The sequence below is a fragment of the Bubalus bubalis genome, chromosome 15 (genome assembly GCF_019923935.1).
Source record: "Bubalus bubalis isolate 160015118507 breed Murrah chromosome 15, NDDB_SH_1, whole genome shotgun sequence".
Taxonomy (NCBI): domain Eukaryota; kingdom Metazoa; phylum Chordata; class Mammalia; order Artiodactyla; family Bovidae; genus Bubalus; species Bubalus bubalis.
Window position 1 is genome coordinate 81,478,342 of NC_059171.1, and position 17,041 is coordinate 81,495,382.

General features: G+C 62.7%; 2 protein-coding genes across 2 annotated transcripts; both read right to left on the reverse strand.

Moving 5' to 3' along the window:
* Positions 1-3,183: 3,183 nt before the first annotated feature.
* CYHR1 (cysteine and histidine rich 1) lies at positions 3,184-14,646 on the reverse strand. Its single transcript, XM_006064607.4, has 4 exons — positions 14,117-14,646; positions 6,222-6,460; positions 5,447-5,658; positions 3,184-3,934 (listed from the first exon to the last, which is right to left on the reverse strand). The coding sequence occupies exons 1-4, from the start codon at positions 14,504-14,506 to the stop codon at positions 3,543-3,545; spliced, it is 1,233 nt and encodes a 410-aa protein (XP_006064669.2). The 5' UTR covers positions 14,507-14,646; the 3' UTR covers positions 3,184-3,542.
* Positions 14,647-15,562: 916 nt separating this feature from the next.
* On the reverse strand, positions 15,563-16,980 carry LOC112579236 (cysteine and histidine-rich protein 1). The gene is made up of 2 exons (XM_025265635.2): positions 16,466-16,980; positions 15,563-16,300 (listed from the first exon to the last, which is right to left on the reverse strand). The coding sequence occupies exons 1-2, from the start codon at positions 16,556-16,558 to the stop codon at positions 15,812-15,814; spliced, it is 582 nt and encodes a 193-aa protein (XP_025121420.1). The 5' UTR covers positions 16,559-16,980; the 3' UTR covers positions 15,563-15,811.
* Between the last annotated feature and the right edge of the window lie 61 nt (positions 16,981-17,041).

Below are 17,041 nucleotides of genomic sequence, written 5' to 3' on the forward strand. Positions count from 1 at the left end.
GGACTCCGACCTCCAGTGCTGCCGGCGGGAGGGGGGGTTTGAGTTCCAAAATGAACTGAACTTCTCAGTGTGCTCGACGGTTGTATTCCTGGAAAACTCAGCGTGCGCTCGTTAAAACTGCAAAACCGTCGTGTGCTGAGAGGTAAAGGGGGCAGGATCCGAGCCTGGAGCGCTGTGGCCTCAAAGCTGGGAGATCTGGGGCGTGGGGAGCCCTGGCGACCTCTAAGTGCCCGTCCTGTACCCCACGCCTGGAGAACCAAACACCTGCTAGGCCGTGTGGCTCTGTCCCCGCTGCCACTGCGGGTCCCTGGGCCCTAGGTGCCAGGGCTAGCGCCCCAAAGGCCCTAGAGGAGGTCTGGAAGAACTGGGAGGCAAATGTAATGAAATGGGGCTTCCCTGAGACTGTAAAGAATCTGCCTGTAATGCAGGAGACCTGAGTTTGATCCCTGGGTCAGGAAGATCCCCTGGAGAAGGGAATGCCTATCCATTCCAGTATTCTTACCTGGAGAATTCCATAGACAGAGGAACCTGGCCGGCTGTAGTCCATGGGGTCACAAAGAATCAGAAATGGAGTCAGACCCAATGGGGTAAAACTCTCAGCCAGTGGATGGGCAGCAAGGCCTGTTGGGGAGGGAGCTGTATGGAGGGCTGCTGGTCCTCAGGTCCAGGGAAGGTTGCCCAGGGCCAGTGGGTGGCTGCAGGGGTGGGATGAGGCTGAGTTTGGGGAGCTGCAGGAGGGCCTACTCTCAGCCTCCTTGAAGGGTGTGGGGCTCTCCCCTGCCCCCCACCGTCCCCAACATGGATCCCAGGGACAGGAAACCAAGGTGGCTGCTTGGCAGGCGGGCTGTGAGGTTCCAGGGGCACAGTGAGATGCAGGGTGGGGATGGGGGAGTCAAGTCGTGGGAACAGACTGTCCCAGCTGAACAGGGTGTCTCCCAACACCTCTGTGCCTCCAGCCCTCCAGCACCAGCATCCACAGGGCAGCTCAGGTTCTGGGCCTGATCCCATTTCATAGAGGACCCAGCTTCTCTAGCCTTGGCCTTCTGCACCCATCAGACAGGGATGCGCATTCAAGGCACTGCCAGCCAGAGCTGGGGGCCTGGGGTGGGGAGACTGCAAGTTGGGGCCAGCCTCAGCCCCTGGCTGGGAGGCCCATCTGTGAGGCTGTCTTGTAAGGAAATACAAACAAAACTTGGCTTGGAACTTTTTAAAAACTATAGAGACAGAAAATATCGAAAGAGATTATAGACCACAAAAGCAACATAGTATGTTGTAAAAATACCTCTTGACTCCTCTTTTTAAAAAATTATTTTTTATTATTTTTGTAAATGTCTCACTTTGGGCTGAGAAATGTAGTGTTTAAAAGGAAGTGGGGTGAGAGGGGGAAGTGGGGCTCGACCTGTGCCCCCAGGCCTGCCCCCACATCTGCTGAGGTTGCGCCCCCACATCTGCTGAGTTTGCACCCCCACCTTCACCAGCTCAGGATGCTAAGATGGACTGGGATCCTGGAGACAGACCGCTGGGGCCTTCTCCTTTCTAACAACGTGACTTGGACACCCTCCAGTAAACCAGTGACTCCTGGTGAGATGCCACAAGCAGGTTCATGGCACCAGCCTCCATCGGTGGCCAAGAACACACTACAGTGTCCCAGGGTGCCCATCTCCACAGGCTGTAAGGCTCAGCTGCTGAGGTGACTGTCACAGGGTGGGGCTGTGGGATAGATTAGCAGTCTCGGGCACCCCTTCAGGGGGGGCCTTGCCTGGGCACCAGCCTCCCCCGCCCAGTGCTGGCTCGCAGGCCGCTGGAGCTCCTGGGCTGTGCCCCTCTGTGCACAGCTGACCTGGGGTGGCAAAGTGCTGCTCCTCCTGGCCCTCCCCACACACGCAGCACAGCTCTCCCGGCCTTGGTTTCGCCCCCGTCACACACCTTCACCTGCCCACCCAGGCGGCCTGGCCCTCTGCTGCCTCAGCTTCACACAGGCACCCACACACACACAGACCAGGTGAGCCCGCCCTGTCCTGCCCCCCCGCCCCCAATATAGTCACTTCGGAACCCACAGAGGGTGTTTGGCCCCAAAAGACCTGAGATGGTGTCACGGCACCATTCCACACACAGGAGACACAGCCTGCATGGACCTGAATGTCCTCACCTGTGCCCACTGGCAGGTGGGGGCAGCCCTGGAGGGCAGTGGGACCACAGCAGGGTGTGGCTGGGGTGGAGTCTTTCTTTGTGGAGGGGAGGCAAGACTGAGTCGGCCTTGCAGGAGTCGTCTCCCGCCAGCACCATGCCCTGGGTGTGGAACAGGGGAGCCCTGGGCCTGGGAGAGCTGCCTTGGCCACTAGGAACTGGGCTCAAGCTGTACCCCACAGCTCCTTCACCCCTCTGCTCAGCTCCCACCAGAGGGCCAGGAGAGAGCAGCCCCCAGAGACAGGCCAGGGTGGCCCTGCCCATCAAGCCTGCAGTGGGGGCCAGGCCACCAGGCGCTGCTCCAGGCCCAGGTGGGCTGGCTTGCGGGGAGGGAACCAGCTCTTTGGTACTGAAGCCGTGAGTGCGGGGAGCCTGGTCTCAGCAGGGCCCGCACCCGCTTCACGAGCAGGCCTCGGGGTCCCAGGCAGGGCTCCTCCCGCCGTGAGGCCCACAGGCCTGCACCTCAGGGGGCCACCTCCCTAGGGGAGGAACCACCTTCCTTGGGGAGGAACCACCCTGCCCAGCGCTGACTTCCACTGGATGCAGGACCAGCAGATGGTCCCTGAGAGCAGTCTGGGGGCAGCTGTACCACTCAGACCCTCAGCCAGCCAGGCCTGCTCACTGCCAGCGCACCCCAAAACTCTCCTCATGGCCTGGAGACACTGAGTCCTTGAGACTGAATACAGAAGATAGAGTCTCTTTTGCTAAATTTGTGTAACTTAGACAAGAGCCCTTAAAGGGTTTATTTTCCTGGGAAGAAACAAAAAATCACCCTGCATTCCGAAAAGCCTGCTGAGCCCTGTGGCTAAGTCTTGCCTCCCTGGAGCAGCTGGGGGTGGGTGTGCTGGGGAAACTGACTGCTCCCTCCCCGAGGCCTACAACAGAGGGGGCAGCGACTCCAAGTCTCTCCTGAGGGACGGGCTCTGACCTTGGCCAAACTGAAGACCCCATCCTGTTCAACTATAGCCACGCCTTCCTCTTGAACAAAACAGAAAGTAGGAAACAAGGGTGCCTTTTTAATTGCAATCAAATATGCTGTCTGTGGTCAGTGCCCCCGAGCCCGGCCCAGGAGCTGTGGGTGGCCCGGTGTGCAGCCCAGAGCAGGCGTGGGGCCCACTGCACGCTGGGGCTGGGGCCAGGCAGCTGAGCCACGCCACACCCCTTGGGTCCCCGAGCAGTGTCTCCTCTTCGGGGCCCAGCCTCCGGTGCCCAGGACAGGGGAGGTGGGGCAGAGGGCAAGGGGGCTCCCACCTTCGCACACACATGCAGACATCCCAGGGTTCGCTTCCGTCCCTTCTCCGCTGAGATGGGCAAGGGCGCGGTGCAGCCACGGCGGCGGGTGTGGGCGGGGCCGCCTACTTTTGAATCTGGAACAGGAAGAGCCGCAGGTTGATGTTCTTGGCGGCCAGCAGCTTGTTGCACTCCACGGAGTCGACGATGGGCAGCGGCACGTAGTCCGTCTCGTTGCTCTCGTTGGTGAACACAAAGTGGTAGATGACGGGGCTGATTTTCACGTCGTCGTACGGGCCCTTGAGCAGCAGGAAGGAGCACTCCAGGGGCGCAGTGACCTTGCTCTTGAGCAGGAGCTGGAAGGAGAGGGTGCGCTTGCACGAAAGGTTGGGGTTGCGCTCCGAGTCGTTCACGCGTGCCTTCAGGACCCACGTCTGGTTCAGCACCGTGAACCGAGGCGTCTCATAGTACAGACGCGTGATGAAGTCGTCCGTGCGGTACGGCCGGAACTGGACCTCTGTGGAGACAGACAGGCCGGGGCCGGCGGTCAGAGGGGGCAGGGCCAGGGTGGCGCCTTCCCGGCCGGCCGAGAAGAAGGGCTCGGCCAGGGAGGAAGGCAACTTACCCGGACACAGCAGCTCTACTTGTCACAAGGCAAATCAAACCCATTAGGGCAAACGAAGGCGCACGCAAGCTTTGGGGGAACAACTACAAACAGAAGTGACACTCGTTAGCGGCAGGGAACCCAGAGGCTGCGAGGGGAGAGTGGCCGGCGTGGCCGGACCCCCACTGGCCCCTCCTCTTCCCCCCGGGGCCCCGCAGGGGGAGCGGCCCCGCCCAGGGGAGCCGGGGTAAGCAGACACACAGACAGGATGCAGTTCTGTGAAAAAGTGCACTTTATTGGTTCCGATACAGAGCTGCCAGAAAAGCTGGTAGCTGGGCTGGCACGTGGCCCCCGAGCCCACACTGGGCCTCAAGGCGCAGCCCCATTGAGGGCCCAGTCCTGGCTCTGCCAGCTGGCCGAAGGGCCCCTCGGTCAGCGGTGACTGCCGCCACACAGTCCTCGCAGTAGAGCCCGTGGCCCCTGGCCGGCAAGTCCCTCTGCAGAGGTGGCCAATTCTCCCTTCCCGGCCACTGCCGCAGTCACGATGCCTCGGTCCACAGGGACTCTCCAGGCTGGGTGGTCTGGGACACGGTGCCCACTACGGCAGCCAAGGCTACGACTAACCAGAGCCATGGCCTTCTGCTGCTGAGGCCAAGCCCTCGGCTCCCTGGGCCTCCGCGGGCCAGCACGGAGCCAGGCCCGGCCCAGGCAGCACGGTCTGACTGCTGCCTGACTGCCCTTGACGTGGAGCTGGCCGCCGGGCGTGAGCTCCAGCGAGCACAGGCTTCCTGCCATCCTCTGTCTAGAGCGAGCTCTGGCCTGAGTCCTGCTCCCCAGAGTGTCCAAACGCAGTAGTGGTGACCGGGAGAGCCCAGGAGATCCAGCGGGCCTGGGCGCAGTCCAGCCTGCCCATCCCTGGGCATCCACTCCCGGCTCTGTGGTTTGAGTCGGGCCCCCTCAGCTCGCTCTGGAGCCCCAGCCCTGCCCATCTTCTCACTGGCCTCAGGAAGCCTGCGGCCACTGCAGTAACTGCCTTTCGGCAGGACCCGATGTGATGACTGCTCTTCTTGCCCCTGGCTCCGCAGGGCAGGCCCTCAGCTCTCAGAGCCCCCCAGACACACCCACCTTCCAGTGAGACTCCACCAGTCCCAAGGCCGTGCAGCCCCCCGCAGTGAGGACACCACTTTGTTGGAGTCACAGGACCAGGGTGGGGACGCCAGGGAGAGGGGCCTCTGCAGAGCCATGCAAGGGCCCCTAGGGTCCTGCCCGGCCCCCCTGCTCGGCCTCCAGCCCTCTTCCCCGAGGCATCCTCCCACGCACCAGGAACTCATCCAGAGCCTGGCCACCGGGTGCATCTGCCCTGGCTCCTGGCTGCCGGCCCCGCCCCAGCCCGTGTGGGGTGCAGCAGGCGGCAGGGTGCCTCACCTGTGTAGCCGATCTTTTCAAAGCTGAGCAGGCTGAAGATGCTGTTGTAGAGCTGCATCTCCTTGCGGTGGCTTTGGTCCATCTCATCCAGGATCTCCATCAGCTCATTGCCTGTCTTGGTTGGGTGGGCACATGCGGCCTCGTGCACCGTCAGCTCGTGGAAAGGGCCGTGCCACGGGCAGCCGATGCGCTTGTACTTGCACTGCGTCACCCTGGGGAGGCGGTGAGCACTGCGGTCACACCCTGCCCATGCAAGGTGGCCGTGCCAGAGGTCCTCCCAAGGGGTGCCTCCACCCAGCCCTTCTCATGCGAACTGCTCCCTGAAGAACAAATACCCCGTGTGCTGGCCCCGAGTAGGGGTCAGAGCTCGGGAGGGCCTAGGAAGGAGCAGGGCATGTGTGAATTGTGGGTGTGCACACCACCTACACCCACCGGGGTGGGCCCCCCACGATAGTCCTGAGCCCTGCATGGCTCCGCTCCAGGGAGGCTCAGTGGCCTGGCTCCCTAGGGGATTGTGGAGCCAGTGCCCCCTTACGCCACAATCCCAGAGCCCTTGGGCTGGCCACACTCTACTGGCCCAGGACCACCAAGGACAGGCTCCAAGGAAGAAGTCACCATACGGCCATGAGGAACTCTGGAGGGCCAGGGTGACTCCAGAGGCTGCCAGGTGCGGATCTAAGCCCTGTCTGTGGGGCCTGCCTGCCCCAGCAGCTTCCCGCTGACCCCGCCCTGCCAGGGCCTGGAGGCAGGTGGACCAGCTGGTCCAGATGCTCACCTGTCCTGGCACTCCTCTTTCTGGTGCCTCTCTAGGATGGAGCGGGGGAACTGGCACAGGCAGAAGCCACACTCAGAGGGCAGCTCGCTCACGGCCTTCTCCACGGCCAGGTTGCGGCAGCAGAGGCTCTTACTGATCTCACAACGACAGTTGGGGCACGTGGCCTGCTCCTCCTTCAGCCGGGCATCTGCTAGTAGGTGGATAAAACAGCCAGCGCACATCAAGTGACCGTTAGTACACTGCGGAGAAGGAAAGGGAGACGAAGCTCACGGACCTGCGGGACCAGGCAGAGGCGCACCCGCCCCACGGCCGGCCCCTCCCAGGGCTGCAGCTGCAGGGGCCACAGGCAGGCAGCGGTCTGAGAAGCACAGGTCTGGCCTCCGGAGCCCGCACGGCCCCGTGGGGAGGGCGGGTCTCGAGGTGGCCCTTGCCGCCAGCAGAGCCTGACTCGGGGACGCCTGGAGCACACGTGCTCTCGGCGAGCTTCCTACCCTTGGCAGGTGCGCCCTCACCCAGGCCCTGCCACACTGGCCTCCTGGGCCGGCACAGGTGGCAAGGCAGTTGCCACCCCCCCAAGGGGCTGGCTCCCGCCAGCGGCTTTCTTAATGGCTGGCAGTACAGCCCGGGCAGATGGGGAGACCCTTGGCACAGCCTGGGCACAGGGGCAGCGCGTGTCTGCAGGGGATTGCTGGCTTTCGGCCTCGGAGCCGGCCCCTCCCTTTCTGAGCCTGTGGATCCAAGGGCCAAACGCTGTGGTTGTCCACCTCCCCTCCAGCCTGGGGGCCTGGTGTGTGGACAGCAGGCTGCTGGCTCAGCTCCCTCACTGAGGGAGGGTGCTCCACACATCCCCAGAGCACCCACTTGATGCCACTGACAAACTTGGGCTGTGGGCTCGGGTCTGCAGGGACTCACAGGGTTGGGGTAGAAGAGAAGGGAACCAATGGTGCAGAAGCAGACGAGCCATGTCCTCTGGGGCATACTGGGTGGTCGCTGAGCCTGGGAGGGAGTGTGGTGCCCCCCCTCTGGGCACCCACCTCCCCTGCGAGACGCCCAGGGCAGAGGATGAGCAAGCAGACAGTGCGCCCACCAGCTCCCCTGGGGCCCAGGACCCTTCTGCAAGTGGGATGCAACGCAATTGAGACGATCGGGGCTACTGCCAGGCCAGGCCCGCAAAAAGTGGGTCCTCAGTGAACACCAGCCTCCATCCCACCCTCCATCCCACCGCTCCAGGGTCCGGGCCCAGAGCTGAGGACTACAGGAGGCCGAGTGGGCTCTCAGCACCGACAGGCCACGCTTGGGGTCTAGTGGGTGAGGGGACTATGTGCTGAAGGCTGACTGGGGGCCAGAGACAAAGGCCTCAGACACAGAACTCAGGTCCACACAAGTGCCCTAGATCAGCTGCACTCAAATCTCAATTTCTAAGTCAGGTGAAAGGTTAAAGAGTGTGAGATGAGGGGGGAGCCTGGCAGGGTTTGCTCTGGACATGCGGGCTGGCTGAGGGTGGAGGTGAGGCTGGTGCCAAGAACAGTCAGGGCAGAAAAGGAATCTGTTCTGTCTACCCCCTGAGTCGTGGAAAAGCCAGAGAGGTCTGAGTGGAAAGGACAGTGGAGGACCAGGCACCACAGGCTGCTGCCGCTCACCCAGGTTGGGTGTGTTCTCCAAGCCCCCACGCGGGTGGGCCCAAGGGCCTGGCTGCACCAAGCCACATCCACAGAGAGGGTCGGTGTGGCCTCCAGAGGCAGAGAGGCAAGCAGGACCTGCTAACCTGACCGCTGACTCATGGGAGGAAGTGCCAGGCAAGGCAGCACCACACCTGCCCAGCACCCCAGGGAGGGAGCCGGCTGGACGCTGGGACCCCAGGGCCTGGGACCCCACACTACTTTGTGTGGCCAACGTTAGTTCTAGATGCCCTCAGGCAGGGCCCGAGGGTCTGGGTGGAGAGCAACAGCTGCTGCTGGGCCCGGCCCAGCTGACTTTTCTGGTCTCTGGTGGTCCAGCCAGGATGTGGGCCTGAGGGCAAGAGACTTGGGATGGGGTCCAGGGACCCCGTGAGGGATGCAAGGCTGCCCGGTGTGTGACTGCTCACTCCCGGCCCTGCCCTGAAAGTCCACTGCTCGGGAACAGACGGGGTGACCTGCAGGCCTCCCCTCAGAACTTGGGGGTTGCAGGAGAAACCCTGTTCCAGGCCAGCTCCCGTCCGGCCCCCCGGAGCCTCCAGACCTAACACAGGCACCAGCCCTCTCCTGGCCTCTGGGGAGACACGGTGACGGCCCCTCCAGCCCTAAGAGCTCAGTTCTCAGATTGAACACGGCGAAGCAGTGCTGCTGGCCTGGCTGAGGGGCAAGCAAATACCCACAGCTAGTCCCTTATCGGCCACCCAACGGACACTCTCTGGGGGGACAACGGGTGACCTGCCTGCGGGTCTGTCTGCAGTCACCACACTCGAACCCTCCCCACATCCAGGATCCCCTGGACCCCCGACCAAGACCCAACTCTGCACACAGGCCTGGCAGAGGCAGCGGGCCTCTTGCCCAGCCAGAAGTTGGGTTTCAGAGGGCTCAGCCCAGTACTGGCTGTGTGCCAAGCCTCTGATGGACAGCACCAGCCAGGGCAGGCCAGAGTGCCCCACACAACTGCCAGGGCCAAGCCCCTGAGAGCCTGGGCCCGCCACGGAGCAGCTCCTGCCGCACCCAGCCTGGGCTGCTTGCCCACCACCTGCCAGGGAGACCTGAGAGACAGGAAGGATTGGGGAGGGGGCTCCAGGCTGGCCAGATCCCACAGGCCACCGGCAGGACGACCACAGACTGGCCACCTCCCTTTCTGGGCTTCATTTTCTCAAGCACATAAGGCAAAGGGACTTCCCTGGAGACCCAGTGGTTAAGACTCCGTGCTTCCACTGCAGGGGGCACAGGTGTGATCCCTGGTCGGGGAACTAGATCCCACAAGTTTGCTCCACCCCCCGCCCCCAAAAAAAAACCTGCAATGAGAACACGCGGGTCTTACCATGTGCAGCAGAGGTATGACAGCACCACACGAGGGCACAGAACTAACTGCCACTGCCAGTGGGCCTCTGCACACCCCTGCCCAGGAGCCTCAGGAAGGGCTCCAGGCACAAGCCTGCCTCAACAAAGGCCCTCCCTCCCACTGGGTTCTCCAGTCAAGTCCCTCTGCAACAGCCCTGAAGGAGGCATTCGCACCTGCCCCCGAGGTCATCACCTGGCCAGTGCACCCAGGCCGTGCAGGTCAGGCCTCTGCTTGAACCACTTTTCCCTGGGGGAGCTGGAGGCTGTGTCTGCACTCCTGAGAAAAAGCCCTGGGCTCTGGGCCTTGGGACAAAAGCAGGTCTTACAAAGTGCCCTCAGTACTTGATCAAGTCTTTGATCAGTAGGTCTTACAGCCCGGAGTGCATGGTCCCCTCAAACCCTGGGGTGCCCCCTAAACGCCACTGCTTACCAGTAAAGGCAGGCTCAGAACCCAGACTCACGGGACCAGCCCACTCTCCAAGCACAGTGGAGGCTCTAACCATCTTCGTGCCCCTCAGCCCAGCTGGAGCCACAACCCCCCACCCCGTCACCTGGCCCAGTAGGGCCTCATGGCACCTCACACCCCTGCACCCTCTGTCCAATGTCTCCTTGACCTCTTTCGTCAAGAGATGCAGAAGGCCCCTTCTCAGGGCAAGCCAGGACTCCAGCCCTCCCCCAGGTTTCAGGGCTGAAGCTCTGGGCCAGCAGCCCAACCCCCCACCCCAAGGCTCGGGGACCTGGGCGGGGACCAGGAGTGCTGCCTGGACCAAACGTTAACTCAACTGACAGCCAGCTCAAGCAAGCACAACTTCTCGTGGCCACAGACTGGTTCCTCCCCTGGTGTGGACGGCTAAGCAGACAGGTTCTCAAAGCAGGAGCCGGCAGTTTCAGCATTAGGGAAGAGGACCCCCAGCCACGTGGGTGGGCAGCCCTGTGGGAGACCCCAGAACATCACCACGAACAGAGTCTGCGGCACCAGGCAGGTGGACAGGCGCTGAGGCGGGGCACTCACAGGATCCCCAAGGCAGGTGCCCACGCTGGCCAGGACCCAGGCAGAGATGGAGCCACCCCTGCCTCAGGCCTCTCACCCACACGACCGCCCACCAGGTGGCTGAGGCCCTGGGCTGACCTGAGGCCTGCTGGGGACAGAAGGCACAGCAGCGTGGCCTCAACCCTCCCGTGGGGCAGACAGTGCCACTGGCCGGGCAGGTGGGGTGGGAAAGGCATCCTGCAGCAGGGAAAGGACGGCCTCGGCCCGGGGTGCTGCCTCAGCAGGGCCCGCGGGAGTGGGAGGGGAAAAGACCGAAAAGGGGCCCCAGGCAGAAGGGGCACCAGAGGAAAGGGCTGGAGGGGGCTCAGGCCTGAGGCAGTGGACCAGGCACCAGGCCAGCTGGAGCCACAGCCTGTGACAGAGGCCCCAACTCCTCCACCCTCAGGGGGGCACAGGCGCTCTCCTGGCTGAGAACCGAGTTGGGGTGGCAGAGCCTCTTGGGCCTGTACTTCAGAGGCTGGTCTGCGGCTCAGAGCCTTCGCTGACATCAGCGGGGTCAGGGACAAGTCTGCCTTGCGTGAAGGGCTGGGGGCAAGCCCGGACGGGGGTCAGAAGTCAGATGAGGGGGCAGCGCCTCAGGCCCACCTGCTGAAGCTGTGTTTCCCCCGAAGATGGCAGAGGAGCCGGGTCACAGCACCCTGGGGCCCCAGAACTGCATGCAGAACAGGCGCAGTACTGCTGCCCGCCGCGCCCAGCGCAGAGCTCCTATCCTCTGTCCCGGCTGCACCCCTGACCGCCTAACCCTACCTGGCTGCCCGCTGCTGTGCCTATCCGAGAGCCTGGAAAGCAGCCGCACACCTTGTCAGGCCAGGCATGAAGGATGCATCTAACACCCACATAAGAACAGCAAAACCAGCACCTGCCGTACCTGCTACAATCCTGACCTGACCCAACCTAACAAAGGCCATGGTGAGAACCAGTTGCATGAGCGCCCTGGTCTGACTCCAGAGCAAGAGTCCCAACCCAGGTGGTGTGGCGGACTGGATGTGGGCAAGGGTTTCCAATCAGGGACAGGTGACCAAGCCCAGGCATGCCACCGTGTCTGGTCTCGGCACTACCCAGGCTTCCCCAGAGGCACGGAGGTAGGAGCTGACGGCCAGAGAGCAAGCTCTCGAGTTGTGTGCCCAGCCACATCCAGAGGCCTATGCAGACACCCCAGCACCAGGCACTGCATGAGGGCTCAGCACGGTCACTGGCTCTTCTCCTCACCCCCAGAACCGGGCACCAACTGCAACAGCCCTCAGATGCATGGCACAGCTGGTGCCCGCCCCAAGCCATGTATCCTGGTGGGGTCAGGCTAAATGTTGCCTGTAGCAACAGAGAGCAAAATATACCACAACACCAGAGGCAAGCGCACCAGACAGCCCATCAGTGTAACTCACCAAGACGGCCAGCAGAAGTGGAGAGGCTGAACCCAGGCCAGGAAGACACGGCAAGCAGTGGGCCCCAACCAGGGACACGCAGAGAGCTCTGCGTCCACTCATTTCAAGGCAGTACATGCAGGACCCATGCCATCCTTGCCCAGATCCTCCCAGGAGAAAATGGCACAGGGCTCCAGGTCCATTTCAACCTCTCCCCCATCAATGACCCCATCCAGGGTGGCTGTGAAGGTGACCTGGAATACTACTCGCAGCAAGGAGCGACCAAGAAGCCTTCCCTCGGGGCCCCACTCACCCCAGGCTCCAGTGTGGGAACGGCTAGGCATTCACACCAGGGGCCCCCATCCCACAGCAAGTCTTCAGGGAGCCAAAGTGAGTTCTGACCTGTTGCGGGGCTCTGACCAACTGTTCCAGAGCCAATGGCTCTCCCACTGACCACATGCTCTACAGCTTTCTCAAGCCTCTAGAGATGAGAGGAAATTCACTCCCTGCCAAGGCCTGGTGTCACTGGGGAAGGATGGAGGTGGGGCAGACGGCCAGCGCCGGCACCATCCGTGGCTCTCCTTGCTCAGCAGGCCCATTCCTCGGGAAGCACTGAGCAGAGCCCACGAGGTTATGGGCAAGGCCATAGCCCACGTGGCCACAGTGCCCTCACCACCCTTCATCAGAGCTGCTCAGCCGCCTGCCTCCAGCCGGGCCAGGACAGACCTCAGCTCCCGGCACAGTGTGGGCCGGTTTGAACCAGCCAGGCTCAGAGGCCCGGTCACCAGAAGCTCTGGCCAGAGGCAGAAATGCAGCTGTCTCTGCTGAGTGGACCAAGAGCCGGCACTGCATGGTCTGTTCTGATGCCAGGTCCAGCTCCAGCCCACTCACATGAGGGGAGACGAGGCACCCCCAAATTCCCTTGGAATTCCGCACCATTGACTTGGTTTCCTAGTGTCTCACTTAAGGCCCAGGGAAAAGTCCTTCTGGAAGAATCAAAAGGTCATGGGCAACCAAAATGGGTAAGAGGAAGGACATGTCCTCAGGTGCACCCCGAAGCCTTGAGGGAGTTATGAGAGGCACTACCCCCATTTGTACTGAGCCAGGAGGCCTGTGGTACCCGTGAGCTAGGACCTCTGGCCAGGAGCTTCCCAAAACCCAGGAAAGTGAGTCGAAAACCAGTGTCCTCTCCCAAGGAACTCAATCCACTTCCCCACCAATGCCTCCTCTTTTGTTTCTCCATCATCCAGGCACACTGGGGTCGTCCCAAGCAGCCTCCTGCCAGAGCAGGAAGGAGCCGGAGATCCAGAGGCTGGGAAATGACAATCCACACTAGCCCTGCACTATTTAGCACAAAAATGACCTTCTCACCACAGCCCCCAGTTTGAGCGCAAGCAGGGGGACAAGGCCTCATCAGTCATGTCCAGCTCCTGTAAATGCAAACAAAGGTGACAAAAGTTCCTCAAAGCAGTTGGGGGAGGGAAATCAGAGATGGGGGTTGACATGGAAAGACAGATAGCAGAGAGAGCAGAACACTGCACAGTGATCCTGGGACCAGAGTGTGACCCTGTCACTGGGTGGTGTATGAATAGGATCCCCCAGGGTCCAGTACCCTCTCTGGTAGGCCTGAGCTGGTTAAGGATTCAGAGTCCAGCCACTAGGCTGCCTCTTCATGTATAAAGAAAGCCAACAGACCTCCTGGAGCGCCAGTAGCCTAGGAAGCCAGGCCTGGTGTGGGTGATGAGGGACGGGCAGGAGCCCAGTCTGAGGCAAAGCAAGCCCAGAAGGTGCTAGGCTGGGCTGGGGAAGGGGCCCAGGCTGTGGGGCTTGAGGTAGGCAGTTCATCCATACCAGGAGTGAGGGTTCGGGTGGGGGAAGGCAAGGACGTGAGCCCTTCCCTTCTCAAAGTTTTTCCAGAAATAAATAACAAGGGGAAGGGGATTTTTCCACTGCAAAGGGTAAAGGGATACAGGACGAACATGAGGACAAGTTTGGGCGGCGGCGGCGGGAGGCGGGGGGGTGTCTGCAAAGAAAGTGACAAGAACTCTTGAGGAAGAGCCAAGACCAGGGGCTCCTAGAGCCCAGGGAGCTCAGGGCTGCGGGGAGCAGGCCGGGAAGTGGGGAGGAGCCCACATCTGTCGCCAGCTTTCTCTGGGGTCAGTTTGAAGGTGGGCTGGGGAGTGCTGAAGAGAAGAGAACAGGGGAAGCGGGAAAGAGAAGGGGCGTCTAAGTGGGAGACAGGAGGTTCCGATCAGGGTATAAGAGCAGGAGAAAAAAAGGGGTTCCGAACAGGAAACAAAAAAGTTGCCAGAGAACGAGAAAGGAGCTTCCGAACAGGCGCCAGGGTCCCACTTCTGGGCCCCAGGGCTCCGGCCTGGCCTCCGAGGAGACGCGGTGCCGGGGGGCCAGCCGCGGCGGGGCTGGAGCCGAGCCGGGTCGGGGTTGGGCCGGCGGCCCTACCTGGTACACGGAGGCCTTGGGCAGGTCCAGGCAGACCGTGCAGCACAGAACCGAGTAGAGCCGCTCCTCCAGCTTCCCGCTGCCCGCCGCCGCCGCCGCTGCTGCCGCCTCGGCTGCCTCGGCCGCCCGTAGCCGCTTCTTGGGCGGCGCGTCGGGGTCGCCCGCCGCCTCCTGCAGCTGCCGGGCGCCGGCCAGGCCCGCCTCGTCTGGGAGCCCGGGCCCCGCCGCCTCACCCAGCGCCGCCGCCGCCGCCGGCCCCGCGGCCGCCCCGGGCCCGGCCCCGACCCCGACCCCGACCCCGGCCCCGGCCCCGGCCCCGACCCCGGCCGGCACGGAGCCGGCTGGCCCAGCGGCCGGGCCGCCTCCGCCAGCCTCCTCGGCGCCGGACATCGCGGCCGGCCGGCCCGGCGGGCGGGTGCCGGCGCGCTCCCGCGGCTGGCGGTTAGGGGCGCCGCGCGCTCCCTCTGTCCTCTCGCCGCCGCCGAGACCCCGCAGCCCCGCGCCCTGTGCCGCCGCCTCAGTGGGTCTGGCCCGCGCGTAGCCCCGCAGCCGCCGCGGCCACCGACCCCGGCGCGGTCGCCATCTTTGTTTTCGCTGCGCTCTCCCCCACCTTCCACCGCCGCCTACGCCCCCTCGTTCTCCCAGTCACGTGAGCTGCGTGAGGCCAATGGGAGGGCCTCTCGGGCGAGACAGCGAGTCGTCCAGAGCCAATAGGCGCGCGAGGACCCGCCCCTGCAGAAGGTGGGCGGGGTCCCGGGCGACCAGCTGAGGGGTGCTCACCCCGGAGTACCTGGTGAGCAAGGTACTTCCTGCCAATTCAGGTCCGGACCACACGCCTTGGGTGCCCAGGCAAGGAGGGCAACCTTGGACTCCCAAGTCTACATGTCTCTGCGCCTTTGTCGCCAGACACCCAGGCTTGAGTGCGCGGGGCTCTAGCCTAGCTCACCGGGGCGAGAAACTGCCGGCCACCTCTACCTCTCCGCCCAATCCCGTCTCCTAACCCGGGCGTTCGGAGCTGCAGAGCGGTCTACTAAGGAAAGCGAGGGTCTTAGGAAATCAGGACTTGCCTTGCACAGGCCGAAGGGCAAACGGGTAGAGGTTGAGTCAGCCCTGGGAGGGGATGTACATTTCTGTGAACAGCTGTAGGCTTCGTTTGCCTTCATCTCAGCCGGCGGCCAGTGAAGGTCACTGCCTCAGAGGACCACCAGCCAGACCTTGCAAGGATATTCATAACTCCATCGTGTCCCAGGAGAGCAAGGGCTACTGTATCTTCTCAGTCCAGGGGCCCTCCTGACAACAGGGCCGTCAGGCCAAGTTGAGGGAGACCCCCGAGTTGGTCCTGCACATTGCCTTCTTTTGCTCAGGAAAACCAGTTGCTGCCCTGGGAGCCTTAGGAAGTTCACTGCAGGACTCCTCAATCTGGCTAAAGAAGAGGCAGAGTCCATATTCCTGCTAAATCCCTCAGGTTTATTGGAGACCAAGCCTCTCTCTGGATCCACAACCATGGCCTGCCCAAAATCAAGCCTGAGAACGTGCCTGGGACCCGGTCCCCCTCATTTTGGTTTTGGGCAAGTCCTCACACTAAGCCAGAGAGGGAAATAGTCAATCTGCAGAAAGCTGGCTTTGGGAAGGAGAGTCTATCACTAGCGGGAAGGTGGTAGCTGGTCAGAAGCTTCGCTTTGTGGTCTCCAGCCATCACTCCCACTGTAGGCGCTGTGTGTGCAGGGCCCGGTGGTAGGCCCAGCTGCCCCCTGCCAGGGCCCAGCGACAGATGTCCTCCTTCGGCAGCAGCAGCAGCAGTCTGTCCTCCTCCAGCCGGCTCAGAAGACCTGCAGCACCCAGCATCACACCCCCCCACATTCCATAAGAGTTGGTTGTGAAAACGGCCACAATGAGGATGGTCACTGCGACCACCAGCACCACTGCCTGACCAGCCACAGAGCGGCCCTCAGCACCAAGGTGGTCACCAGCCACTGCCAGCACCATGCCTCCTCCCAGAAGCAGGTTGGCAGAGGAGCAGTCCCCATTCACCCAGTGGAAATCGAATGCCAAAAGGGGCAGGCCAATGACAGTGGCCACCCAGGCTCCAGCAAGACAGTCTTCATCCGTGCCCAGCCCTGAAGCCAGCATGGTGGCGGCGGCCAGGGCCTGGAGCAAGAAACCAGCAGCGGCCCCTCGATTTGCCTGTCAACACAGGGAAAGGAAATGTGGGGAAAAGGGGTCAGGACCTCCCTTTAAGCAGGGGAGGGTCTGGGGGTCTCAGGGAAGCCTGGCCCACACACTAACCTCCCACCACCCTCTAGGAATTTGGGAGTAGGCTACGCCCCTGCCCCGCCCCAATGTACTCACCTGGGCAGTGCTCAGGGCTGCATGTAGAGACACTGCTCCCAGCGCCAGGTGGGACAGGGCGGAGCTCCACTCGCCCCCTGGCCTGGGGGTCATGACACCTCAGGCGGTAGTGAGTTTAAGGGGACAGGAAAGGGATCCTCAACTTGAGAAGAATGTAGAAGCCCGGCGACGGGGAGCCTTAAGGGTGCCTCTTCAGGACTCCCAGGTTCCAGAGTCCCATTTCTAAGTATTGTTAAAGGCTCATCCGAAACTCGCGGGAGCCCTGACGCCACAACCTTGGGGAAGAAGGGCCTAAATAGGCCGGGAAGGGAAAATGCGGTGAGGAACCGGGGCTGGGTGGGCGTTATTTCTGGAGTCCTGGAACCCAAGTCAGGGTGCAGAGCCCTGCGCTCGGGGAGGCGCCGTCCTCGGAACCCGGTCGGGAAAGAGCGACAGCCCAGCACTCAGGCCGTTGACCACGACGCAGCGGCGAGCTGGAGGCCCAAACCAGCCCACCGCACCGCCCTCGGGCTGCTGCTCCGCCTCTCGCGCCCGGCCTGCGGCTTCCGAGCGCCGACCAACGAGAAGAGCGGCGGC

Bases quoted from the DNA above. Each gene is read 5' to 3' on its own strand.
- CYHR1 (XM_006064607.4), bottom strand. From the start codon at position 14,506: ATGTCCGGCGCCGAGGAGGCTGGCGGAGGCGGCCCGGCCGCTGGGCCA. The intron at 6,461-14,116 runs GTAGGGCCGCCG...CCTTCTCCGCAG, and splicing joins CCAAGGCCTCCGTGTACCAG to TGTACTAACGGTCACTTGAT. The intron at 3,935-5,446 runs GTGAGGCACCCT...CTGTCTCCACAG, and splicing joins TGAAAAGATCGGCTACACAG to AGGTCCAGTTCCGGCCGTAC.
- LOC112579236 (XM_025265635.2), bottom strand. From the start codon at position 16,558: ATGACCCCCAGGCCAGGGGGCGAGTGGAGCTCCGCCCTGTCCCACCTG. The intron at 16,301-16,465 runs GTGAGTACATTG...CTGTGTTGACAG, and splicing joins CAGCCCTGAGCACTGCCCAG to GCAAATCGAGGGGCCGCTGC.